The sequence below is a fragment of the Nematostella vectensis genome, chromosome 1 (genome assembly GCF_932526225.1).
Source record: "Nematostella vectensis chromosome 1, jaNemVect1.1, whole genome shotgun sequence".
In the NCBI taxonomy this organism is placed as follows: domain Eukaryota; kingdom Metazoa; phylum Cnidaria; class Anthozoa; order Actiniaria; family Edwardsiidae; genus Nematostella; species Nematostella vectensis.
The window spans coordinates 19,768,539-19,788,331 of NC_064034.1; the positions used below are offsets into that span (position 1 = coordinate 19,768,539).

General features: G+C 43.4%; 2 protein-coding genes across 3 annotated transcripts; both read left to right on the forward strand.

Moving 5' to 3' along the window:
- Nucleotides 1–979: 979 nt before the first annotated feature.
- On the forward strand, nucleotides 980–13,013 carry LOC116614864. 2 transcript variants are annotated; one of them, XM_032376384.2, is made up of 4 exons: nucleotides 980–1,222; nucleotides 1,496–1,736; nucleotides 11,144–11,484; nucleotides 11,921–13,013. In XM_032376384.2, the coding sequence occupies exons 1-4, from the start codon at nucleotides 1,085–1,087 to the stop codon at nucleotides 12,209–12,211; spliced, it is 1,011 nt and encodes a 336-aa protein (XP_032232275.1). In that variant the 5' UTR covers nucleotides 980–1,084; the 3' UTR covers nucleotides 12,212–13,013. The 2 variants fall into 2 exon arrangements, with proteins under 2 accessions (XP_032232275.1, XP_032232274.2); XM_032376383.2 differs by lacking the exons at nucleotides 11,144–11,484; nucleotides 11,921–13,013 and adding exons at nucleotides 2,070–2,410; nucleotides 2,936–4,052 and having other exon boundaries at nucleotides 988–1,222.
- A 2,617-nt stretch (nucleotides 13,014–15,630) lies between these two features.
- On the forward strand, nucleotides 15,631–19,060 carry LOC5507672 (tripartite motif-containing protein 2). Its single transcript, XM_001628241.3, is given in 3 exon segments — nucleotides 15,631–15,659; nucleotides 16,300–16,434; nucleotides 17,936–19,060. Coding segments are annotated over 3 exon segments (948 nt in total). The 3' UTR covers nucleotides 18,720–19,060.
- Nucleotides 19,061–19,793: the final 733 nt, after the last annotated feature.

A 19,793-nucleotide genomic window follows, 5' to 3' on the forward strand; every position in this document is an offset into this window, starting at 1 on the left:
GATGGATGTCTTGCACTTGCAGGGGTGGGATGAGTCAAAGTTCAAATACGAGTGACTATCGGTTGCTTTGTAGTGTATATTGGAGCCAATGCGGTTATCTAGTTAGACCATAAGGATGTCCTGGATTGGTAGTCTATCCTTGGAGATTGGCCAGGCAAATTTTAAATTAGTGTGGAATGTAGATGCATAATAGAGGAAAGTGTTGAGTTCGTGGTCACGACAGGATAAAGCAACGGCGATGTCGAACATGTACCTCTTGTATAAGTTTGGTTTCTTTCCCGTGTAGCTGGATAGCATTTGTTCCTCTATGTATCCCACGAAGAGCATGTTTAGGACCTAGTATACTTCTCAGGTCTGTTTGTAGTATTGGCCGTTGAACCCAAACGTTTAAAGAGTTATGCCTTGTGCACACTAGCGACATATCGACATATCGACATGGGCGCGCGCACTCTTATCTTCGACATATTGACATGGACATAACGACGTAAGAGAAAAAACATGTTTTTTCTTTTATGTCATTATGTCCATGTCGTTATGTCGGGCTAAACATAGTGCGCGCGCCCATGTCGTTATGTTGTTATGTTGCTAGTGTTCACTAGGCATTAGAACAAGCTCGGCCATACGGAGTTTCACCGTATTGGCTCCCCCCCTCCTCCACCAAGCTATGAGCGCTTACCATAAGCCTCGCATGGGAGAAGAAAAATTGCGTTGACAACGGTTTCTTTTAAATAGGTGTTTTTGCTAGAATTGTTTTTTTAACGCAAAAGGCGTAAATACGAAAAAGGAATAAAAAATTCGTGCGAATGCGAAACGTACTATTTTTTGTCAATTTTAAAGAAACATATAAAATGAGTGCTAACTAAGAGTCAATCCAAATTGCGAAGGGCTAAAACCAAGGGTTATAAAAGCAAATATTACAGTCTCCTTTGTCCGATGTCTCGCCCAACATGGCGACAATAGCGCGTGAGACTGAGTACGACCCAGCGCGCGCTTCCCAAAGATTACATTACGTCATAATGGTAATCATATTCGACCAATGAAATCGATTCCTTGACTTGCGATATTCACAGCACAAAATAGAAAAATGCTAAGACGCGTTTTCGTAAACCTTGGATTTAACTCACCGAGTGAGGCAGAGAAAGCCTTGAAAAAGTCAAATCGTAAAGATGGCGGTACCCGGGCACAGAAGGGAAGACTGTTGAATCGCCCCCAAATGGAGAAGGTGAGCTGATGGTTAAATGAACAATCCCCAGGGTGAAACGCTAGGATATCAAACCATTAAAATTAAAATAATCCAATCAGATAAAAATGCCAAAACTATGGTGTCTGTAAGTTGATGTTACAGTCTTCTAAACCATGGGGACCAGCACGCTCCACATAGGGAAAATAAATGTTATACATGTTGAACACGGTGTTACAAAAAGGCGTTGTATTGATTCAAGCATAAATTAACTTCTGAACGATACTTCAGAGGACTGACTAACTATGAATACAGATTCGCACACTTCCTCCGCCTGGAGAGGTTAAGATAGAAAACGTTCTCGACGCCACGCCTGCTCTACCACCAGCAAGCGCCCAAAGAACTATGGGGCTTCCCTCTCAGGCGGCCACTGCAGAAGACAATAGGAGGCTCGGTGTCCAAGTGCTCAGAGTTGTTAATGGCGGGGTGGCCCCCACAGGGCTCCCGCGACCCCCGGGCAAATCCCGATTTCCTTTTGCGAGGAAAAAGGCAAAGGGTATGTCTTGATGTTTGTCGGCCATCTTGGGAACCGACCATTTGATATCGGACGGGTCAGTAAAACATCAAATTTATCAATAAATTAAATTTCTGACAGAATCGAGCTATCCATCCTTTGATAAAAGACAAAGTGACTTTTCAGAAGAAAAAGTAAAGAGGACACGAAATTAATATATATTAAAGTGGTATGAATATCAAATGCTCGGTCCCTTGAAAATAAACCATTCAATAGAATCAATTTTAAGAGTGTTTGAATTATAACCAGAGAAAGGTTTTCTAGCTTACCACCCCTCTGTCTGTCTATAAAGATATTTATATTCCTCTCACTCAGCCACAGAAGCCAAATCAACTCTCCCAGACATCAGAGATACTAACGACAATGCTCTCGTGAACATGCGTACGACGGACTTACCCAATGTCCGTGATCTCTACACGAACAAGAAAGACAACGCGGTTCCTGTAGCAAGCGAGGGCGCAAGTGCGACCACATCGACCACCGGGTCGCACCTGGCTATGACCGCCATGCAAAGCGAGGAGGAGCCTGGGGCTTCTATGGGGCACAGGACAGAACGCCAGAAAGTGAAAGAGCTGAAGCAAATGAAAAGAGCTGGTTTAACCCCCCTTAGACCCCCACCCCACCTGAACACCATGGAAGACGATGATGATCTCAAGGTAAGTGACAGGTCCCGGATGAAGGGTACAATGGGTGAACAGGGTAAGTGACAGGTCCCGGATGAAGGGTACAATGGGTGAACAGGGTAAGTGACAGGTCCCGGATGGAGGGTACAATTGGTGAACAGGGCAAGTGACAGGTCCCGGATGGAGGGTACAATGGGTTAACAGGGCAAGTGATAGATCCCGGATGAAGGGTACAATGGGTGAACAGGGTAAGTGACAGGTCCCGGATGGAGGGTACAATTGGTGAACAGGGCAAGTTACAGGTCCCGGATGGAGGGTACAATGGGTTAACAGGGCAAGTGATAGATCCCGGATGAAGGGTACAGTGGGTGTACAGGGTAAGTGACAAGTACCGGATGAAGGGTACACCATATAATACCGGACAGTATATTCATCATTAATTCGATTCTGCCCTGAAGACATGTGAGCTAATTACAAAACTTTAAAGCTTATTGATTGACCAATAATCTTGAAATTCAAGTTAACTACGGAAAGAAGTAATGACCTTCTTGATATCAGGCTCGGATGAACAAGCTGAAGAGAGCTCGTATTCGCCTTGCCAAGAACAGGGTCAACCCTGAGGTGAGCAAGCCTTTTCTGAAGTCACTACCAGATGCAACTCCAGGGGCGGTTTGGTGCGAAAATTACGCGGTTCTACCTCCAATTGAATCCTCTCCACCCAAAACGGGAATATACTCCCGCCATCTCCAGCCCACCCCTCCTCAGGCCAACACTCACCGGGGTACCCTCGGGTACAACACAAGTATCACACACGACCTCGTGATAAAAGACGTGGAGATCGATGAGTAGGGGTCATGGGGTTCAATATGCGAGATACACCCTGCGTGCTCCACTCAAACCCAGTTTCGGGATGAAAATCCCGTCCTATGCAGATCACGCACCAACTGGTGACTTCGCCACTCGTGCTGTGACATGGTGGGTTGTCCCGTTAGACACATCAAGGCGGTGCGGTCTTCGCGACAGATTGAGGTGAGGCGCCCATGACCAGTGAAAATCTCCTCTCTCTATCGGATTCATGGAGGTGTTATTTGCTCGGGGGAAAACGCTATCTGTGGCAGTATAAGGCGGGTACTCACTTGCCACATTACAAGGCGTGCGAGGAGCTCATATTGATCGTACGGCACGTAGTCATCCCCGTTGATCTTGAGCGCCCCGTCTTGTACCGTCGCTGTGAGTTCCTCTGTTGATCGTACGGCACGTAGTCATCCCCGTTGATCACGAGGGCTTCGCATTATTCTGTCGCAGGGAGCGTTTTATCATCTAGCAAATAATGTCAGTGAACCTGATGGAAAAGGTCTTTAATCGCTGGCCATAAGTGCCTCATCTCCTTCTGTCAGCGAACCCAACGCCTTGATGTGTCTTATGAAGACAACCACCATTTTACCACACTTACAGCCAGGTCACAAGTAGAGCGCGTGTCCTTCAATTGTCGGAGCAAGACGAGCCACAGACTGGGTCCCGATTGAACTTTATATTTGTCTATCGTAGTTTTTCTTTTTTCGTTACCTTCATATAACTAACTTTACTTCTCTGTCTTCTGTAAATCTGATAAATTAAAAACATACTCAAACTGAATTTTGTAAATAAAAGCAGCTGAATTCTCTCATCTAAGACATTCCCAGTGTTCTCTCTTATTTTTATCATAATCATTTCATCAAGTAAACATATCAAAAGTGATCTATGATCTATTACCTATGATAAAAAAAGCACGTGATGTATAGTGTCACCACCAGAGGTTCTGCCTGGACAATAATGGCAACATTGTGGTCTGTGACGATGATGACCCTGCCCGCGTCCGTGCTTTCGATATGATGGAAATGAGACCCTGTCAATCAATGTCAGCGCAGATGAGCAGAGTTCTGACGCCTCTCATCACAGTGTCCGTATTTGCCCTTTCCGCTGAAGACGTTTTTAGAAATAGAGTTAAACTTTAGAATTGTTTTTAACCATCAAAAGAAAATAAGAAAAGACGCTAGGGAGCATATGTCCAAAAAAACCTCCCTTGAGAAATTGGTGATTAAAGCAAACCACTAGGCTAGTTGTGTTCAGAGGACCTCAAATAACAAGAAAAGTGATGTTGCCAAGTATGCACTTGTCAGGTGCCGTTTAATTGGGTTTCTAAGAAATGACGTCGCTCCTCCAGCATGGAAACGAGGCTCTATAATAAAATTAGGAGTATCTTTGACGTTTGTTAATCAAATCATTTCAAAGTTGCAGGATGTGTTGGGAAACACATATAAGACTACCTAAAAGTCACGTGACTAGCACAGCATGGAAGCGAAGCTGTTTTAATTATTTAAAAAAGTCATTTAAAAAAATAATAATTCATTATAGCTAAAGCTTCAATTTAAGCACTTTTTTTATATGGAAAAGCTAGAATGGGGTACCTGTAATGATTTATTGCTGCTTTTGTAAGAGAAAGGTGCTAGAACGGGCATTTACGTATTGTTAAAAAAATGATTTTTTTAAAATAATCCCAACATATCCTGCTACTTTGAAATGATTTGATTACAAACGTCAAAGACCTCACAGTTTGCATACTTGGCAACATCAATTTTCTTGTTATTTGAGGTCCTTTGAACACAACTAGCCTAGTGGTTTGCTTATTTTATGTCAATGTAAAAGGGAACATAAAGATAATTCTAACAAAGGGTTGATCCAAATTCCGAGGGGCTAAGAACAAGGATAATAAAAGCAAATATTACATTCTCCCTCGGCCGATGTCTTGTCCAACCGCTGGCCATGAGTGCCTCATCTCCCTCTGTCAGGGAACGCAACGCCTTGATGGGGCTATAATTTGGGGCGACAGTTTTAAAAAGCACACCGACGCCATGATCATTTTACAGAAGCGTGCTTCCCGAATAATAATGGGTGTAAAATGGGACCAGCCATTAGTTGAACTTTTTGCTACTCTGGGAATAGTCATTAAATAAGCAAGTGTGGCGTCTGAAATGTGAACTTATGTTTAAAACTTTAAATGGGCGCACCCCCGCATATTTAAGTAATAAGTTTAAGCAATTTTGTTCTCAACATACGATCAATACAAGAAATAGTAAACGCGGAGGCCTGATTTTACCTCGTGTCCATCGCACTCTCGGACAACGAACTTTCGCCTTTGGTGGGGCCAAAGCATGGAACGCTCTTCCATTGAATATTAGGGAAAGCAAATCCCTTACTACCTCTAATGCTGCACTAAAGGCTTTATAGTTAAACATGTTAATACTGTTCCTACTGAAAATTGTATCGTTTAACACTATTGTGTCGTTTAACATTATTGACTGACTGACTGACCGATCGACCGGCTTACTGACTGACCGACCGACCGACTTTCTGACTGACTGACCGACCGACCGACCGACCTACTGACTGACTGAAAATTTGGCGCACAATTTGTTGTTTTCTTTCACTTCACTTTGGGTTTCGACGTCTAGGGTTAGGGTTTCGTCGCAACTTGGCCAGAACAAGTGGTGAAAAACTCAAGTGGTGACGCAGAACAAGTGGTGAAAAACTCAAATCCAAGCGATCGCGTAACCTTGGGGCGATCCGTTTGCAACGCTAGTATATCAATATATATTGTACATGGTGTCACAAAAAATATTTGTTAGCTTCAACGGTTGGATATTGAAAATCGGTAAAAGGTTCTTATCAGAGGGATATTTTAAATGGTGTCTGCGAAATCATGTTCGGTGAAAATTCTACTTTTCAGAGGTAAGAAATGATTTCTTAGCTCCTTCCTTCATTTGATTGAAATGAACGTAAAACAATGCAAGAAAGGTTAACTGTACTTTTTATATGCTCGAGATTGATTTACTCTGAAACACAAAAACAAACGTAGGCTTTTTTTTGTCCAAGCGTTTATTTTACCCTCGGCATTCAATGATTTCAAACGCGCGCTCGACTTTAAAGCTTTCTTTGTTCATCTCGAAAAATCTCACAAATGCATTGAAGGGACGTGATTTGAGTTAGAACTACGAATTTCTGTATGAGAAATGTGCTTTCCGCAGCTAGCAATAAATACCTTTTGGCTTTCTGTAGAAGAATTGAAAATGGCGCCTACGATTTCGATTTCTCGTGGAAGAAAAATGCTTGAATTAGAGATTCTCTATGTCTTATCATCGATAATTTATTTTAATAATGTAATAACAATTACAATAATAATAACAAAAATAATAATGATTTATTTAGCCACGTAAAAACACCTTAGAGTCAGATGCTCTTTATAACGAGTACTTCTTCTCGTTTGAATTCTCCAGGCGAAGAGTCTGGAGAGGTCAAAGGAGAAGAAGTTCTCGATGCCACGCCTGCTCTACCACCAGCAAGCGACCAATAACTATGAGGCTTCCCTCTCAGGCGGCCGCTGCAGAAGACAATAGAAGGCTTGGTGTCCAAGTGCTCAGAGTGGTTCTTCCTCGCAAAATGAAATGGGGATTTGCCCGCGACCCCCGGGCAAATCCCGATTTCCTTTTGCGTGGAAGAAGGCAAAGCAGGGTATGTCTTGATGTCTGACGGCCATCTTGGGTACCGACCATTTGATATCTGAAGGGTTAGTAAAACACGAGTTAGCTAGAATTTCTAAAAAAAATCGAGAAAGCAATCCTTAGCCTGTTAGCTAAAAGACAAAGCCAAATTTCAGATATGAAAGTCAAGAAAGTCAACTGGCCGCGAAAATGATGCATATTAAAGTGGTAAGGATAGTAAATGGTTAGTCCCTTGTATGTAAACAATTTAGTAGAATTATATTTGAGAGTTTACATAAGTGGAAAAGGTTTTCTAACTTACCATCCCTTTGTCTCTGAAGCTATCTATCTCTATATACATGAAATATACTTGAATCACTGGATTGTGTTTTTTCGACGTTTCGGGAATGCTGCCTTCATCATGATTAACAATGACGAGTAAAAACTAAACAAATATAAAAGTTCCAATGCGCGCACGGGGATGTCCGCGCGTGCGTTCAAAGCATGGGCAGTCCCACATCTTAGGGGCCGTCCACACTAACACGGATTCGTTTGAATCCGTATACTTTTTGATACGTTTAGGCCTTCCGCCCACACTAACAAGCGCGCTGGATCCAGCGAATCTGGATACTTTTGAAAACGCCGTCGAAAGTGAATCAAAATGAATCCGTATACTTTTGTCCGTAGTGTGGACGGCCGAATCCGTATCAAAATGAAAACGGCGTCATATCGCAGGCGCGCGCTGCTTTGAGCATGCGCATATCATAAAAATGACGTCCCCTGTACCTTTCAGCGTTTTCAAACGTTTGAATCCGTGTTAGTGTGGACGGCTGGATCCAGGCGAACACGCTGCGAAAACGATAGTGTGGACGCGAATCAAGTGATAAGTTTTCGGCAAAACGAATCCCGGTACTTTTGAATCCGTGTTAGTGTGGACGACCCCTAAATTAAGGCGGCTCGGCGCCAGGGTGTTGTGCTTGATGATAAGCTTGGACTCCGCTCATTTACGGGTATCAGTGTCCATAAGGCCGGCTACCAGCATCGCCGCTTTCATATCATTGACAGTATGATTCATTTGATTGAAGTGAGCCGGTACTGGTATTTCGGCAGTGTTGTTGATCAAAACCATCCTATGGCTTCTAAAATTACCCCCTAGTCTACGCCCAGTCTCGCCGAAGTATACTTTAGTGATACATTTTCTTGCACGAAATGCAGTAAGCTAAGCCTTTAGAGGTGTAGGTATGTCGATTTTTTTCTGGATTGTCCCTTGCGGTGTTGTTATGGTGGGATCTTTGTTTACAAATGGACAAGTTCGGCAATCTTGACTGCCGCGAGGGTCGTTTCCTACTACTGGATCAGTGTCTAATGGTATGGTGCTGCGGAACAAGATATCCTTCAAGTTCCTATCACGTCTGAAGGCCTTTCAGAGGGGGTTTGGTGAATATTTCTTTCGTATCGATATCGTTGCATTAGATTGTAAAGTAACGTTCAAAGATGGTAGACACCTGGCAGTTCTTTGGGCGAAAAATTGTGGAGAGTGGTTTTCTTTCTTGAGCGGTGTTGTTGCTCTGGCATCCTGACAAGAGATCATCACGATGATTTATCACTGCTTGCTCTCGTCCTCTTTTCACTATATCCAAGGAATAACCGCTGGCCGTAAAGAACCCCTCCATACGTGACAATTGTTCTTGGAAATCATCCGCGTTACTGCAAATTTTGCGAAGGCGTACAAATTGCCTGTAATGGGCAGGAAAATTTGCTCGTGTAGACCGGGAAAATTGAAAAAAGTCACTTGACAAGTTTACTTTTTTAAAAGCTGGCGTGATTGCTTCTACTTGACAAGTTTTACTTGCCAAGTGCAGTAGGTTAATCGTGTAGACGCTCAACGAGTTTTACTTGACAAGTTTTTCCGATGAAAGTAGTTCATAGGCCCCCTTTTCTTTACTTGTGGATTATTAAAACGCTGCTATTTCTGCTCTTTGTAAGAGGCACCATTTTTTTGACGGCAAGTTTTGTTATTTGTTTGTATCGCCGCTGTCTGAAGGCATTACCAGCTCATCGCACGGAAAACTTGTCAAGAAAAAATTGCTCGTATGGAAAGCACGTCTACACGAACGACTAGAATATTGTCAAGAAAAACTTGTCAAGTAAAAATTGCCCGTGTAGACGGCCCTTCAGGATGGATGTCTTGCACTTGCAGGGGTGGGATGAGTCCAAGTTCAGATACAAGTGATTATCGGTTGCTTTGTAGTGTATATTGGAGCCAATGCGGTTATCTAGTTAGACCATAAGGATGTTCTGGATTTGTTGTCTATCTTTGGAGCTTGGCCAGGCAAATTTTAAATTAGTGTGGATTGAGATGCATGCTCGGGGAAAGTGTTGAGGTCGTGCTCACGACAGGATAAAGCAACGGCGATGTCGAACATGTACCCCTTGTATAAGTTTGGTTTCTTTCCCGTGTAGCTGGATAGCATTTGTTCCTCTATGTATCCCACGAAGAGCATGTTTAGGACCTAGTATACTTCTCAGGTCTGTTTGTAGTATTGGCCGTTGAACCCAAACGTTTAAAGAGTTATGCCTAGTGCACACTAGCGACATATCGACATAACGACATGGGCGCGCGCACTCTTATCTTCGACATAATGACATGGACATAAAGACGTAAGAGAAAAAACATGTTTTTTCTTTTATGTTATTATGTCCATGTCGTTATGTCGGGCTAAACATAGTGCGCGCGCCCATGTCGTTATGTTGTTATGTTGCTAGTGTTCACTAGGCCTTAGAACAAGCTCGGCCATACGAAGTTTCACCGTATTGGCTCCCCCCCCTCCTCCACCAAGCTATGAGCGCTTACCATAAGCCTCGCCTGGGGGAAGAAAAATTGCGTTGACAACGGTTTCTTTTAAATAGGTGTTTTCGCTAGAATTGTTTTTTTTTTAACGCAAAAGGCGTAAATACGAAAAAGGAATAAAAAATTTGTGCGAATGCAAAACGTACTATTTTTTTTGTCAATTTTAAAGAAACATATAAAATGAGTGCTAACTAAGAGTCGATCCAAATTGCGAAGGGCTAAAACCAAGGGTTATATAAGCAAATATTACAGTCTCCTTTGTCCGATGTCTCGCCCAACATGGCGACAATAGCGCGCGAGACTGAGTACGAACAACGCGCGCGCTTCCCAAAGATGACATTACGTCATAATGGTAATCATATTCGACCAATGAAATCGATTCCTTGACTTGCGATATTCACAGCACAAAATAGCAAAAATGCTAAGACGCGTTTTCGTAAACCTTGGATTTAACTCACCGAGTGAGGCAGAGAAAGCCTTGGAAAAGTCAAATCGTAAAGATGGCGGTACCCGGGCACAGAAGGGAAGACTGTTGAATCGCTCCCAAATGGAGAAGGTGAGCTGATGGTTAAATGAACAATCCCCAGGGTGAAACGCTAGGATATTAAACCATTAACATTAAAATAATCCAATCAGATAAAAATGCCAAAACTATGGTGTCTGTAAGTTGATGTTACAGTCTTCTAAACCATGGGGACCAGCACGCTCCACAGAGGGAAAATAAATGTTATACATGTTGAACACGGTGTTACAAAAAGGTGTTGTATTGAATCAAGCATAAATTAACTTCTGAACGATACTTTAGAGGACTGACTAATTAACTATGAATACAGATTCGCGCACTTCCTCCGCCTGGAGAGGTCAAGAGACAGGAAGTTCTCGACGCCACGCCTGCTCTACCACCAGCAAGCGCCCAAAGAACTATGGGGCTTCCCTCTCAGGCGGCCACTGCAGAAGACAATAGAAGGCTCGGTGTCCAAGTGCTCAGAGTTGTTAAGGGCGGGTGGCCCCTACAGGGCTCACGCGACCCAAGGGGAAATGCCGATTTTCTTTTGCGAGGAAAAAGGCAAAGGGTATGTCTTGATGTCTGTCGGCCATCTTGGGAACCGACCATTTGATATTGGACGGGTCAGTAAAACTCGAGTGAAATAAAATTTCTAAAAGAATCGAGCAAGCCATCCTTTGATAAAAGACAAAGTGACGTTTCAGAAGAAAAGGTAAACAGGACGAGAAAATATTATATATTAAAGTGGTATCAAAATCAAATGGTCGGTCCTTTGAAAATAAACCATTCAATAGAATCAATTTAAAGAGTGTTTGAATTATAACCAGAGAAAGGTTTTCTAGCTTACCACCCCTCTGTCTGTCTATAAAGATGTTTATATTCCTCTTACTCAGCCACAGACGCCAAATCAACTCTCCCAGACATCAGAGATACTAACGACAATGCTCTCGTGAACATGCGTACGACGGACTTACCCAATGTCCGTGATCTCTACACGAACAAGAAAGACAACGCGGTTCCTGTAGCAAGCGAGGGCGCAAGTGCGACCACATCGACCACCGGGTCGCACCAGGCTATGACCGCCATGCAAAGCGAGGAGGAGCCTGGGGCTTCTATGGGGCACAGGACAGAACGCCAGAAAGCCAAAGAGCTGAAGCAAATGAAAAGAGCTGGTTTAACCCCCCTTAGACCCCCACCCCACCGAAACAACATGGAGGACGATGCTGATCACAAGGTAAGTGACAGGTCCCGGATGAAGGGTACAATGGGTGAACAGGGTAAGTGACAGGTCCCGGATGGAGGGTACAATTGGTAAACAGGGGCAAGTGACAGGTCCCGGATGGAGGGTACAATGGGTGAAAAGGGCAAGTGACAGGTCCCGGATGAAGGGTACGATGGGTGAACAGGGCAGGTGACAGGTCAAGGATGAAGGGTACAATGGGTGTACAGGGTGACAGGTCCTGGATGAAAGGAACAGTGGGTGTACAGGGTAAGTGACAGGTCCCGGATGAAGGGTACACCATATAATAACGGACAGTACATTCATCATTAATTCGATTCTGCCCTGAAGACATGTGAGCTAATTACAAAACTTTAAAGCTTATTGACTGACCAATAATCTTGAAATTCAAGTTCACTACGGAAAGAAGTAATGACCTTCTTGATATCAGGCTCGGATGAACAAGCTGAAGAGAGCTCGTATTCGCCTTGCCAAGAACAGGGTCAACCCTGAGGTGAGCAAGCCTTTTCTGAAGTCACTACCAGATGCAACTCCAGGGGCGGTTTGGTGCGAAAATTACGCGGTTCTACCTCCAATTGAATCCGCTCCACCCAGAACGGGATTATACTCCCGCCATCTCCAGCCCACCCCTCCTCAGGCCAACACTCACCGGGGTATCCTCGGGTACAACACTAGTATCACACACGACCTCGTGATAAAAGACGTGGAGACCGACGAGTAGGGGTCATGGGGTTCAATATGCGAGATACACCGTGCGTGCTCCACTCAAACCCAGTTTCGAGATGAAAATCCCGTCCTGTGCAGATCACGCACCAACTGGTGACTTCGCCACTCGTGCTGTGACATGGTGGGTTGTCCTGTTAGACACATCAAGGCGGTGCGGTCTTCACGATAGATTGAGGTGAGGCGCCCATGACCAGTGATAATCTCCTCTCTCTATCGGATTCATGGAGGTGTTATTTTCTCGGGGGAAAACGCTATCTGTGGCAGTATAAGGCGGGTGCTCACTTGCCACAGTACAAGGCGTGCGAGGAGCTCATATTGATCGTACGGCAAGTAGTCATCCCCGTTGATCTTGAGCCCCCCGTCTTGTACCGTCGCGGCGAGTTTCTCTGTTGATCCTACGGCACGTAGTCATCCCCGTTGATTACGCAGGGAGTGTTTTATCATCTAGCAAATAATGCCAGTGAACCTGATGGAAAAGGTCTTTAATCGCTGGCCATAAGTGCCTCATCTCCTTCTGTCAGCGGACCCAACGCCTTGATGTGTCTTATGGAGACAACCACCATTTTACCACACGTACAGCCAGGTCACAAGTAGAGCGCGTGTCCTTTGTTTGGCGGAGCAAGACGAGCCACAGACTGGGTCCCGATTGAGCTTTATATTTTTCTATCGTAGTTTTTCTTTTTTCGTTACCTTCATATAACTAACTTTACTTCTCTGTCTTCTGTAAATCTGATAAATTAAAAACATACTCAAACTGAATTTTGTAAATAAAAACAGCTGAATTCTCATCTAAGACATTTCCTGTGTTCTCTTTGTTTTTACCATAATCATTTCATCAAGTAATCGTATCAAAAGCGACCTTCACAAACAACCTGTGATAATAAAAGCACGTGATGAGAAATTGTTTTGTATGGTGTCACCACCAGAGGTTCTGCTGGACAATAATGGCAACATTGTGGTCTGTGACGGTGATGACCCTGCCCGCGTCCGTGCTTTCGATATGACGGAAATGAGACCCTGTCAATCAATGTCAGGTGTTTGTAGGGGAGGAAAAATGGTTGTTGGGTAGTGTCTGGTGTAGGGTGTGGCTGGTTGGTGTGTTGTGGGTTGGTTGGTATAGTCGTAGGATGCTATGGTTTGTATGTAGTAGGCTATGTGTGGAGGGGTAGATGTGTGTGTGGTGGGAGGGGGGTTGGGCTGTATGTAGGATGTGGTGTTGGAGGGAGCGCTGGTTGTAGGACAAGTGGCTGCTGTAGGGTGTGGTTGGTTTGGTGTGTTGAAAGGTGAGTAGTGTTGTGGCCATGGGGGGGGGGAAGGTGTGTGTTGTTTTGGTGTTGGCAGGGGTCTGGCTTGTGTAGGGTGTGTTAGGTGTGTATATTTTAGGTAAGAGTGTAGGAAAGTGTGAGGGGGGGAGGAAGTGTATGTGTAGGTGTGTTGGGCTTAGGTGGGTGTTGGTGTTGTGTTGGGGCTTGGAATAATCGTGGTGGGTTGTATGATGGCGTGGTATGGGTAAAGTGGGTATGGGGCTGTTTGTGGGGTGAGGGATGAGGGGGTGCTTGTTGTGGGGTAGGTGGATGGTTGGGTGTGGGTGATGTGAATAGGGGGGGGGGGGTACTTGGGTGGTTAGCTAGGTATGAGGGGGGAGAAAGGGGGTTGTGACATATATAGAGCTGGGTGGTAGTAGTGGGTAGGTATGTTGTGTGGTAAGGATAGAATAAGATTTAATTTGTGAGAGGGATGTGGGTATTTATGTGTATGTACTATGTGTAGGAGGGAAGGTGGTTGTAGGTGGGGTGGTTGTGTGTGTTTTGGGCGTGTGGTGTTGGGGGAGTGGGATGGTGTGGGGGTCTGTATGCCTAGGGGTGGTGGTAGTGGCATGTTGGGGTGTAGTTGAGGTGTGTAGGTGGGGTAAGGGGTGTGGGGTAAAGGGGGTGGAGTGTGCTAGTGGTATGAGGTGGGTATGGGTAGTAGGGCGCGTTTAGTGGTAGGTGTGTGGAGGAGGGCTGGGCGGTGAGTTGTAGTGGGAGGGAGTGCAGTGTGGTGCGGTGGGGGTGTGGGTAGTAGAGGGTTTGGGGGGTGAGGTGTGTTAGTGTGGCTAGGTGTGGGAAAAGGTGGGGAGTGTGGCGGTGTGGTGGAGGGGATCGGGCAGCTCGGGGGGAACTGTAGTGTATTATGAGGTTGGGGGGAGATAGATAGTAGGGCATCGAGTTGCGTAGGGGAGAGGAAATAAAAAGAAAAGACGCTAGGGAGCATATGTCCCAAAAAAGCTCCCGTGAGAAATTGGTGATTAAAGCAAACCACTAGGCTAGTTGTGTTCAGAGGACCTCATATAACAATAAAAGTGATGTTGCCAAGTATGCAACCTGTCACGTGCCGTTTAATGTTTTTTTTTTAAGAAATGACATTTCTCCTCCAGCATGGAAACGAGGCTCTATAATAAAAACAGGAGTATCTTTGACGTTTGTGAATCAAATCATTTCATTTGCGACCCACCGATCGATTGACTGACTGACCGACATACTCAAACTACATTCTAACATATGTGCCCGTCATGAATTATTTTTGTTGATTTTGTGCATGTTTTCCTTTAGATTCCTGGCACACATGTGATACCAGTTATAACCATGGCACAGGTATCCCATTTAAAAACATTAACCAGCCATTAGCAAGGTTTTAAATGGGTTTGAATTTATCAAAATTATTGAATTACCAAATATGTTCGATTTTAAATGCGTAATAAAATCTGTCAACGTTCACAAGCGGCTCGCCCGATAACCGAAGCGGAGGAAGATCTCTTGTTTGAGAACACCGGAATCTCTTCATCGCACAGTTTGGTGGCTTCTTTCACTTCACTTTGGGTTCCGACTGCACAAATGTCGGCCTTCGGCCTCGGTCAGTATTTTCAACACCTCGATCACGGTTTTTCACGATACGGACCTCCCGCCCGGTAAATAACCCCTTTTGGTGTAGTAGGACAACATATACCAACAACAGTCCTAGCTAGTCCTGATAATGGTACAACTTGGTTGTAATCAAAGACTGTCGTCTTCTTTGTTTTATGGACGTCTAGGGTTAGGGTTTTGTCCAAACTTGGCCAGTGACTCAGAAGAAGTGGTGAAAAACTCAAATCCAAGCGATGGCGTTACATGGGCGCGATCCGTTTGCAGCGCTAGAATATCAAGAATATCAAACCATTAAAATATCAAACCAAATAAAAATACCAATCTGAGTCCATGTCTGAGTAGAGTCTTCTAATCACTGGAAACAATGCGTTCCACAGAGTGAAACGTACACGTGATTCAAATATATTCTATATGGTGTCACAAAAAATAGTTGTTAGCTTCAACGGTTGGATATTAAAAATCGGTAAAAGGTTCTTATCAGAGGGATATTTTGAATGGTGTCTGCGAAATCATGTTCGGTGAAGATTCTACTTTTCAGAGGTAAGAAATGATTTCTTAGCTCCTCCCTTCATTTGATAAAAATGAACGTAAAACAGTGCAAGAAAGGTTAACTGTATTTTTAATTTGCTCAAGAATGATTTTCTCGGGAACACAAAAAAACCTATGTTTTTTTTTTGTCTTAGCGTTTATTTTACCCTCGGCATTCAATGATTTCAAACTCGCGCTCGTCTTAAAAGCTTTCTTTTTTCATCTAAAAAATTCTCACAAATGTATTGAAGGGACGTGATTTGTGTTAGAACTACGAAATTCTGAATGAAAAATGTGCTGTCCGCTGCTAGAAATAAATACCTTTTGGCTTTCTGTAGGATAATTGAAAATGGCGCCTACGATTTCGATCTCTCGTGGAAGAAAACTGCTTGAATTAGAGATTCTCTATGTCTTATCATCGATAATTTATTTAATAATATGATAACAATTACAATAAAAATAACAAAAATAATAATGATTTATTTAGCCACGTAAAAACACCTTAGAGTCAGATGCTCTTTATAACGAGTACTTGTTCTCGTTTGAATTATCCAGGCGAAGAGTCTGGAGAGGTCAAAGGAGAAGAAGTTCTCGATGCCACGCCTGCTCTACCACCAGCAAGCGACCAATAACTATGAGGCTTCCCTCTCAGGCAGCCACTGCAGAAGACAATAGGAGGCTTGGTGCCCAAGTGCTCAGAGTGGTTCTTCCTCGCAAAAGGAAATGGGGATTTGCCCGCGACCCCCGGGCAAATCCCGATTTTCTTTTGCGAAGAAGAAGGCAAAGGGTATGTCTTGATGTCTGACAACCATCTTGGGAGCCGACCATTTAATATCTGAAGGGTAAGTAAAACACGAGTTAGAATTTCTAAAAGAATCGAGAAAGCAATCCTTAGCTAAAAGACAAAGCCAAATTTCAGTTTAGAAAGTCAACAGGCCGCGAAAAAGATGCATATTCATGTGGTAAGGATAGTAAATAGTCAGTCCCTTGTATGTAAACAATTTAGTAGAATTATAGTTGAGAGTTTACATAACTGGAAAAGGTTTTCTAACTTAACAACCCTACGTCTCTGAAGCTATCTATCTATATATATATGAAATTTACTTGAGTCACGGGATTGTGTTTTCTCGACGTTTCGGGGATGTTGCCTTCATCAGGATTAACGGTAAATTATGACGAGTAAAAACTAAACAAATATAAAAGTCCCAGTGCGCGCGCACGGGGATGTCCGCGCGTGCGTTCAAAGCATGGGCAGTCCTACATTAGGAGGGATTTGACACCCTTCCCATGATGCACTTCGTCAAAGCATATTAATATATAGATTTAGGCACTGCCTAAGAGCGGAGCCAGCATTGAAAGAATGTTTTTTAATTAGATTAAAAAAGCAATTTTTACTGCCATGTTATTATGAATTGTATTGGCCCCTCCAAATGGATCAAGCAAGCACTTATTCAATAATATTAAATAAGCAGTATGAAAGTACTAATCCTGGTGTAAAAAAAGGCTGTCAAAGTTCAAGGTGCCTTAGTTGATGACAATGTTTTTCAAGAGTCTAATGGTCAATTCTTATTTGTTCCACTATGCATATTTTTTTTATCAAAACAGCATAATAACAATCTTTGACCTTGTAAAGAATATATTAAGGATGTAACAGCATTTCAAAGATTTAGATGCCATTCTGTAGTTTCCATGTACTGCAACTGATTATTCAGAAGAATGTGTTGAAATTAATACATATTAGTGCACCCACCCTTTGGCCAGTTGTTTTTAGAAACCCTGGATCCACCCATACTAGCTACTCAAAAATGAATGCAATGGAGGAAAATACTAAATTATTTAAAGTTCTTTAATTTCAAACCAAACCATGTTCATTGAGTTATGTTTAGGGTAAAGCGGAATAAATAAACAAATAAACAGAAAGTCAATGGGGAGTTGAAAGGGAGAAATGTGACAGAATACATGACAAAAATGCAATAATAGCTTGACTGAGCACTTTCCTAAAATTTTCCCTTTTCCTTATTAGCTTTAGGTTTGATATGAAACTGTTTTCTTTATAGATTAATTATTGAAAAAGCACAAGTTTGTTATTACCTTTATATGATTTATTAAGTAAGTACCTTGCCCTAATAAAAAACCCTTTTATAGAAGTTCCATTCATGTACACTACTACACTAGCACTAGGTACATTCTGACCGGCTTTGCCCTTACAAAGAAACAAATAATTGATGAAACAGCATTCCAAATATAGAATGATATAGTTAGATACACTTCAGGTGCCTACTTACTAGTGATACTCCATCACCAAGGAAATTAAATTTTTTGGTGATGGATGAAAATGTCACTGGGGAGGGTACAGTCCAGCGACTTCAGCTGTTCAACCCAAAAGGCAAGTTCATGAAGGTGCTACTGATGTGAGGGGACGGCAAGGTGGGTGGGATGACGGATTTCTGCCTGGACAATAATGGCAACATTGTGGTCTGTGATGATGCTGACTCTGCTCGCATCCATGCTTTTGACTATGATGGAAATGAGACCCTGTCAATCAATGTCAGCGCAGATGAGCAGAGTTCTGATGCCCCTCATCATATCGTCTGTGTATATGTGGATGCCGGTGGCTTGATATATGCTGCTGATAGTGGTGCTTCATGTGTCTGTATCTATCACCCGGATGGCAAACTCAAAGCTAGATTTGGCAAGCATGGGGATGGAGAGGGGGAATTCAAGGGCTTCTCTAGCCTCTGTGTTGACGATGGCAAGATCTATGTATTGGATGGACAAACCAGCCGAACCCAAATCTTTGACGCAGATGGGAATTACATGTCTAGTTTTGGGTCTAATGTTGCCCCTGCTCATTTGATGATTCATAATGGCCAGGCTTATGCTGTTAACCACGACAATCATGAAGTTGAAGTCTACAGCATGGATGGAGAGAAGCAGACGAAGACTGAAGGTGGTTTTGGAGAGGGCTTGGAGCAATTCTGGTTCCCTAGCAGTGCTGCGGCGATGAAAGATGGCAGCATTGCCATATCAGAAAGGGAGAACCATAGGGTGAAAGTCTTTAAGTTCCAGTGACTGGTTTCCAGACAATGGGTTTCTGAGAAGAAATTTCAGTAAAATTGTTTGATAATTCCTTTATGGTCTAATGCAATTGTTTTTAGAGGTAATGGTTAAACATCAAAATTATAAATAAATGGGTACAAATAACAAGAATTTATAGGTAAATGACAAAAATGAACAGATTTAGTCGGAATTAATTCTTAATTAAGCATAAGTTTCACTGATATTCGAATAGTTTCAATTCAGTTAGATTTTCTATTTAAAAATGCTAGTATAAGGCATTTTGCTTAAAAAAAAATTTGTTTAGACTTTGTTTTATACCAGGATATAAAAAATAAACTATAGCATACCCTAAAGCATTCCAATTCATATCCCAAGGGTACCCCAGTTAGTACACTCTCAGGGTATCCCAGTTAGTGCACTCCCAAGGGTACCCCAGTTAGTACAATCCCAAGGGTACCCCAGTTAGTACACTCCCAAGGGTAGCCCAGTTAGTACACTCCCAAAGGTACCCCAGTTAGTACACTCCCAAGGGTACCCCAGTTAGTACACTCAGAGTATCCCAGTTAGTAAACTTCCAAGGGTACCCCAGTTAGTACCATTCCAAGGGTACCCCAGTTAGTACACTCCCAAGGGTACCCCAGTTAGTACACTCCCAAGGGTACCCCAGTTAGTACACTCCCAAGGGTACCCCAGTTAGTACACTCCCAAGGGTACCCCAGTTAGTACACTCCCAAGGGTACCCTAGTCAGTACACTCCCAAGGGTACCCCAGTTAGTACACTCCCTAGGGTACCCCAGTTAGTACACTCCCAAGGGTACCCCAGTTAGTACACTCCCAAGGGTACCCCAGTTAGTACACTCTCAGGGTACCCCAGTTAGTACACTCTCAGGATACCCCAGTTAGGACAATCCCAAGGGTACCCCAGTTAGTACACTCCCAAGGGTAGCCCAGTTAGTACACTCCCAAAGGTACCCCAGTTAGTACACTCCCAAGGGTACCCCAGTTAGTACACTCCCAAGGGTACCCTAGTTAGTACACTCAGAGTATCCCAGTTAGTACACTCCCAAGGGTACCCCAGTTAGTACA

Excerpts from the sequence above, each read along its gene's own strand:
- LOC116614864 (XM_032376384.2), top strand. The coding sequence starts at position 1,085 with ATGCTAAGACGCGTTTTCGTAAACCTTGGATTTAACTCACCGAGTGAG. Across the intron at positions 1,223-1,495 it reads ATCGCCCCCAAATGGAGAAG|ATTCGCACACTTCCTCCGCC; the intron begins GTGAGCTGATGG and ends CTATGAATACAG. Across the intron at positions 11,485-11,920 it reads AGGACGATGCTGATCACAAG|GCTCGGATGAACAAGCTGAA; the intron begins GTAAGTGACAGG and ends TCTTGATATCAG.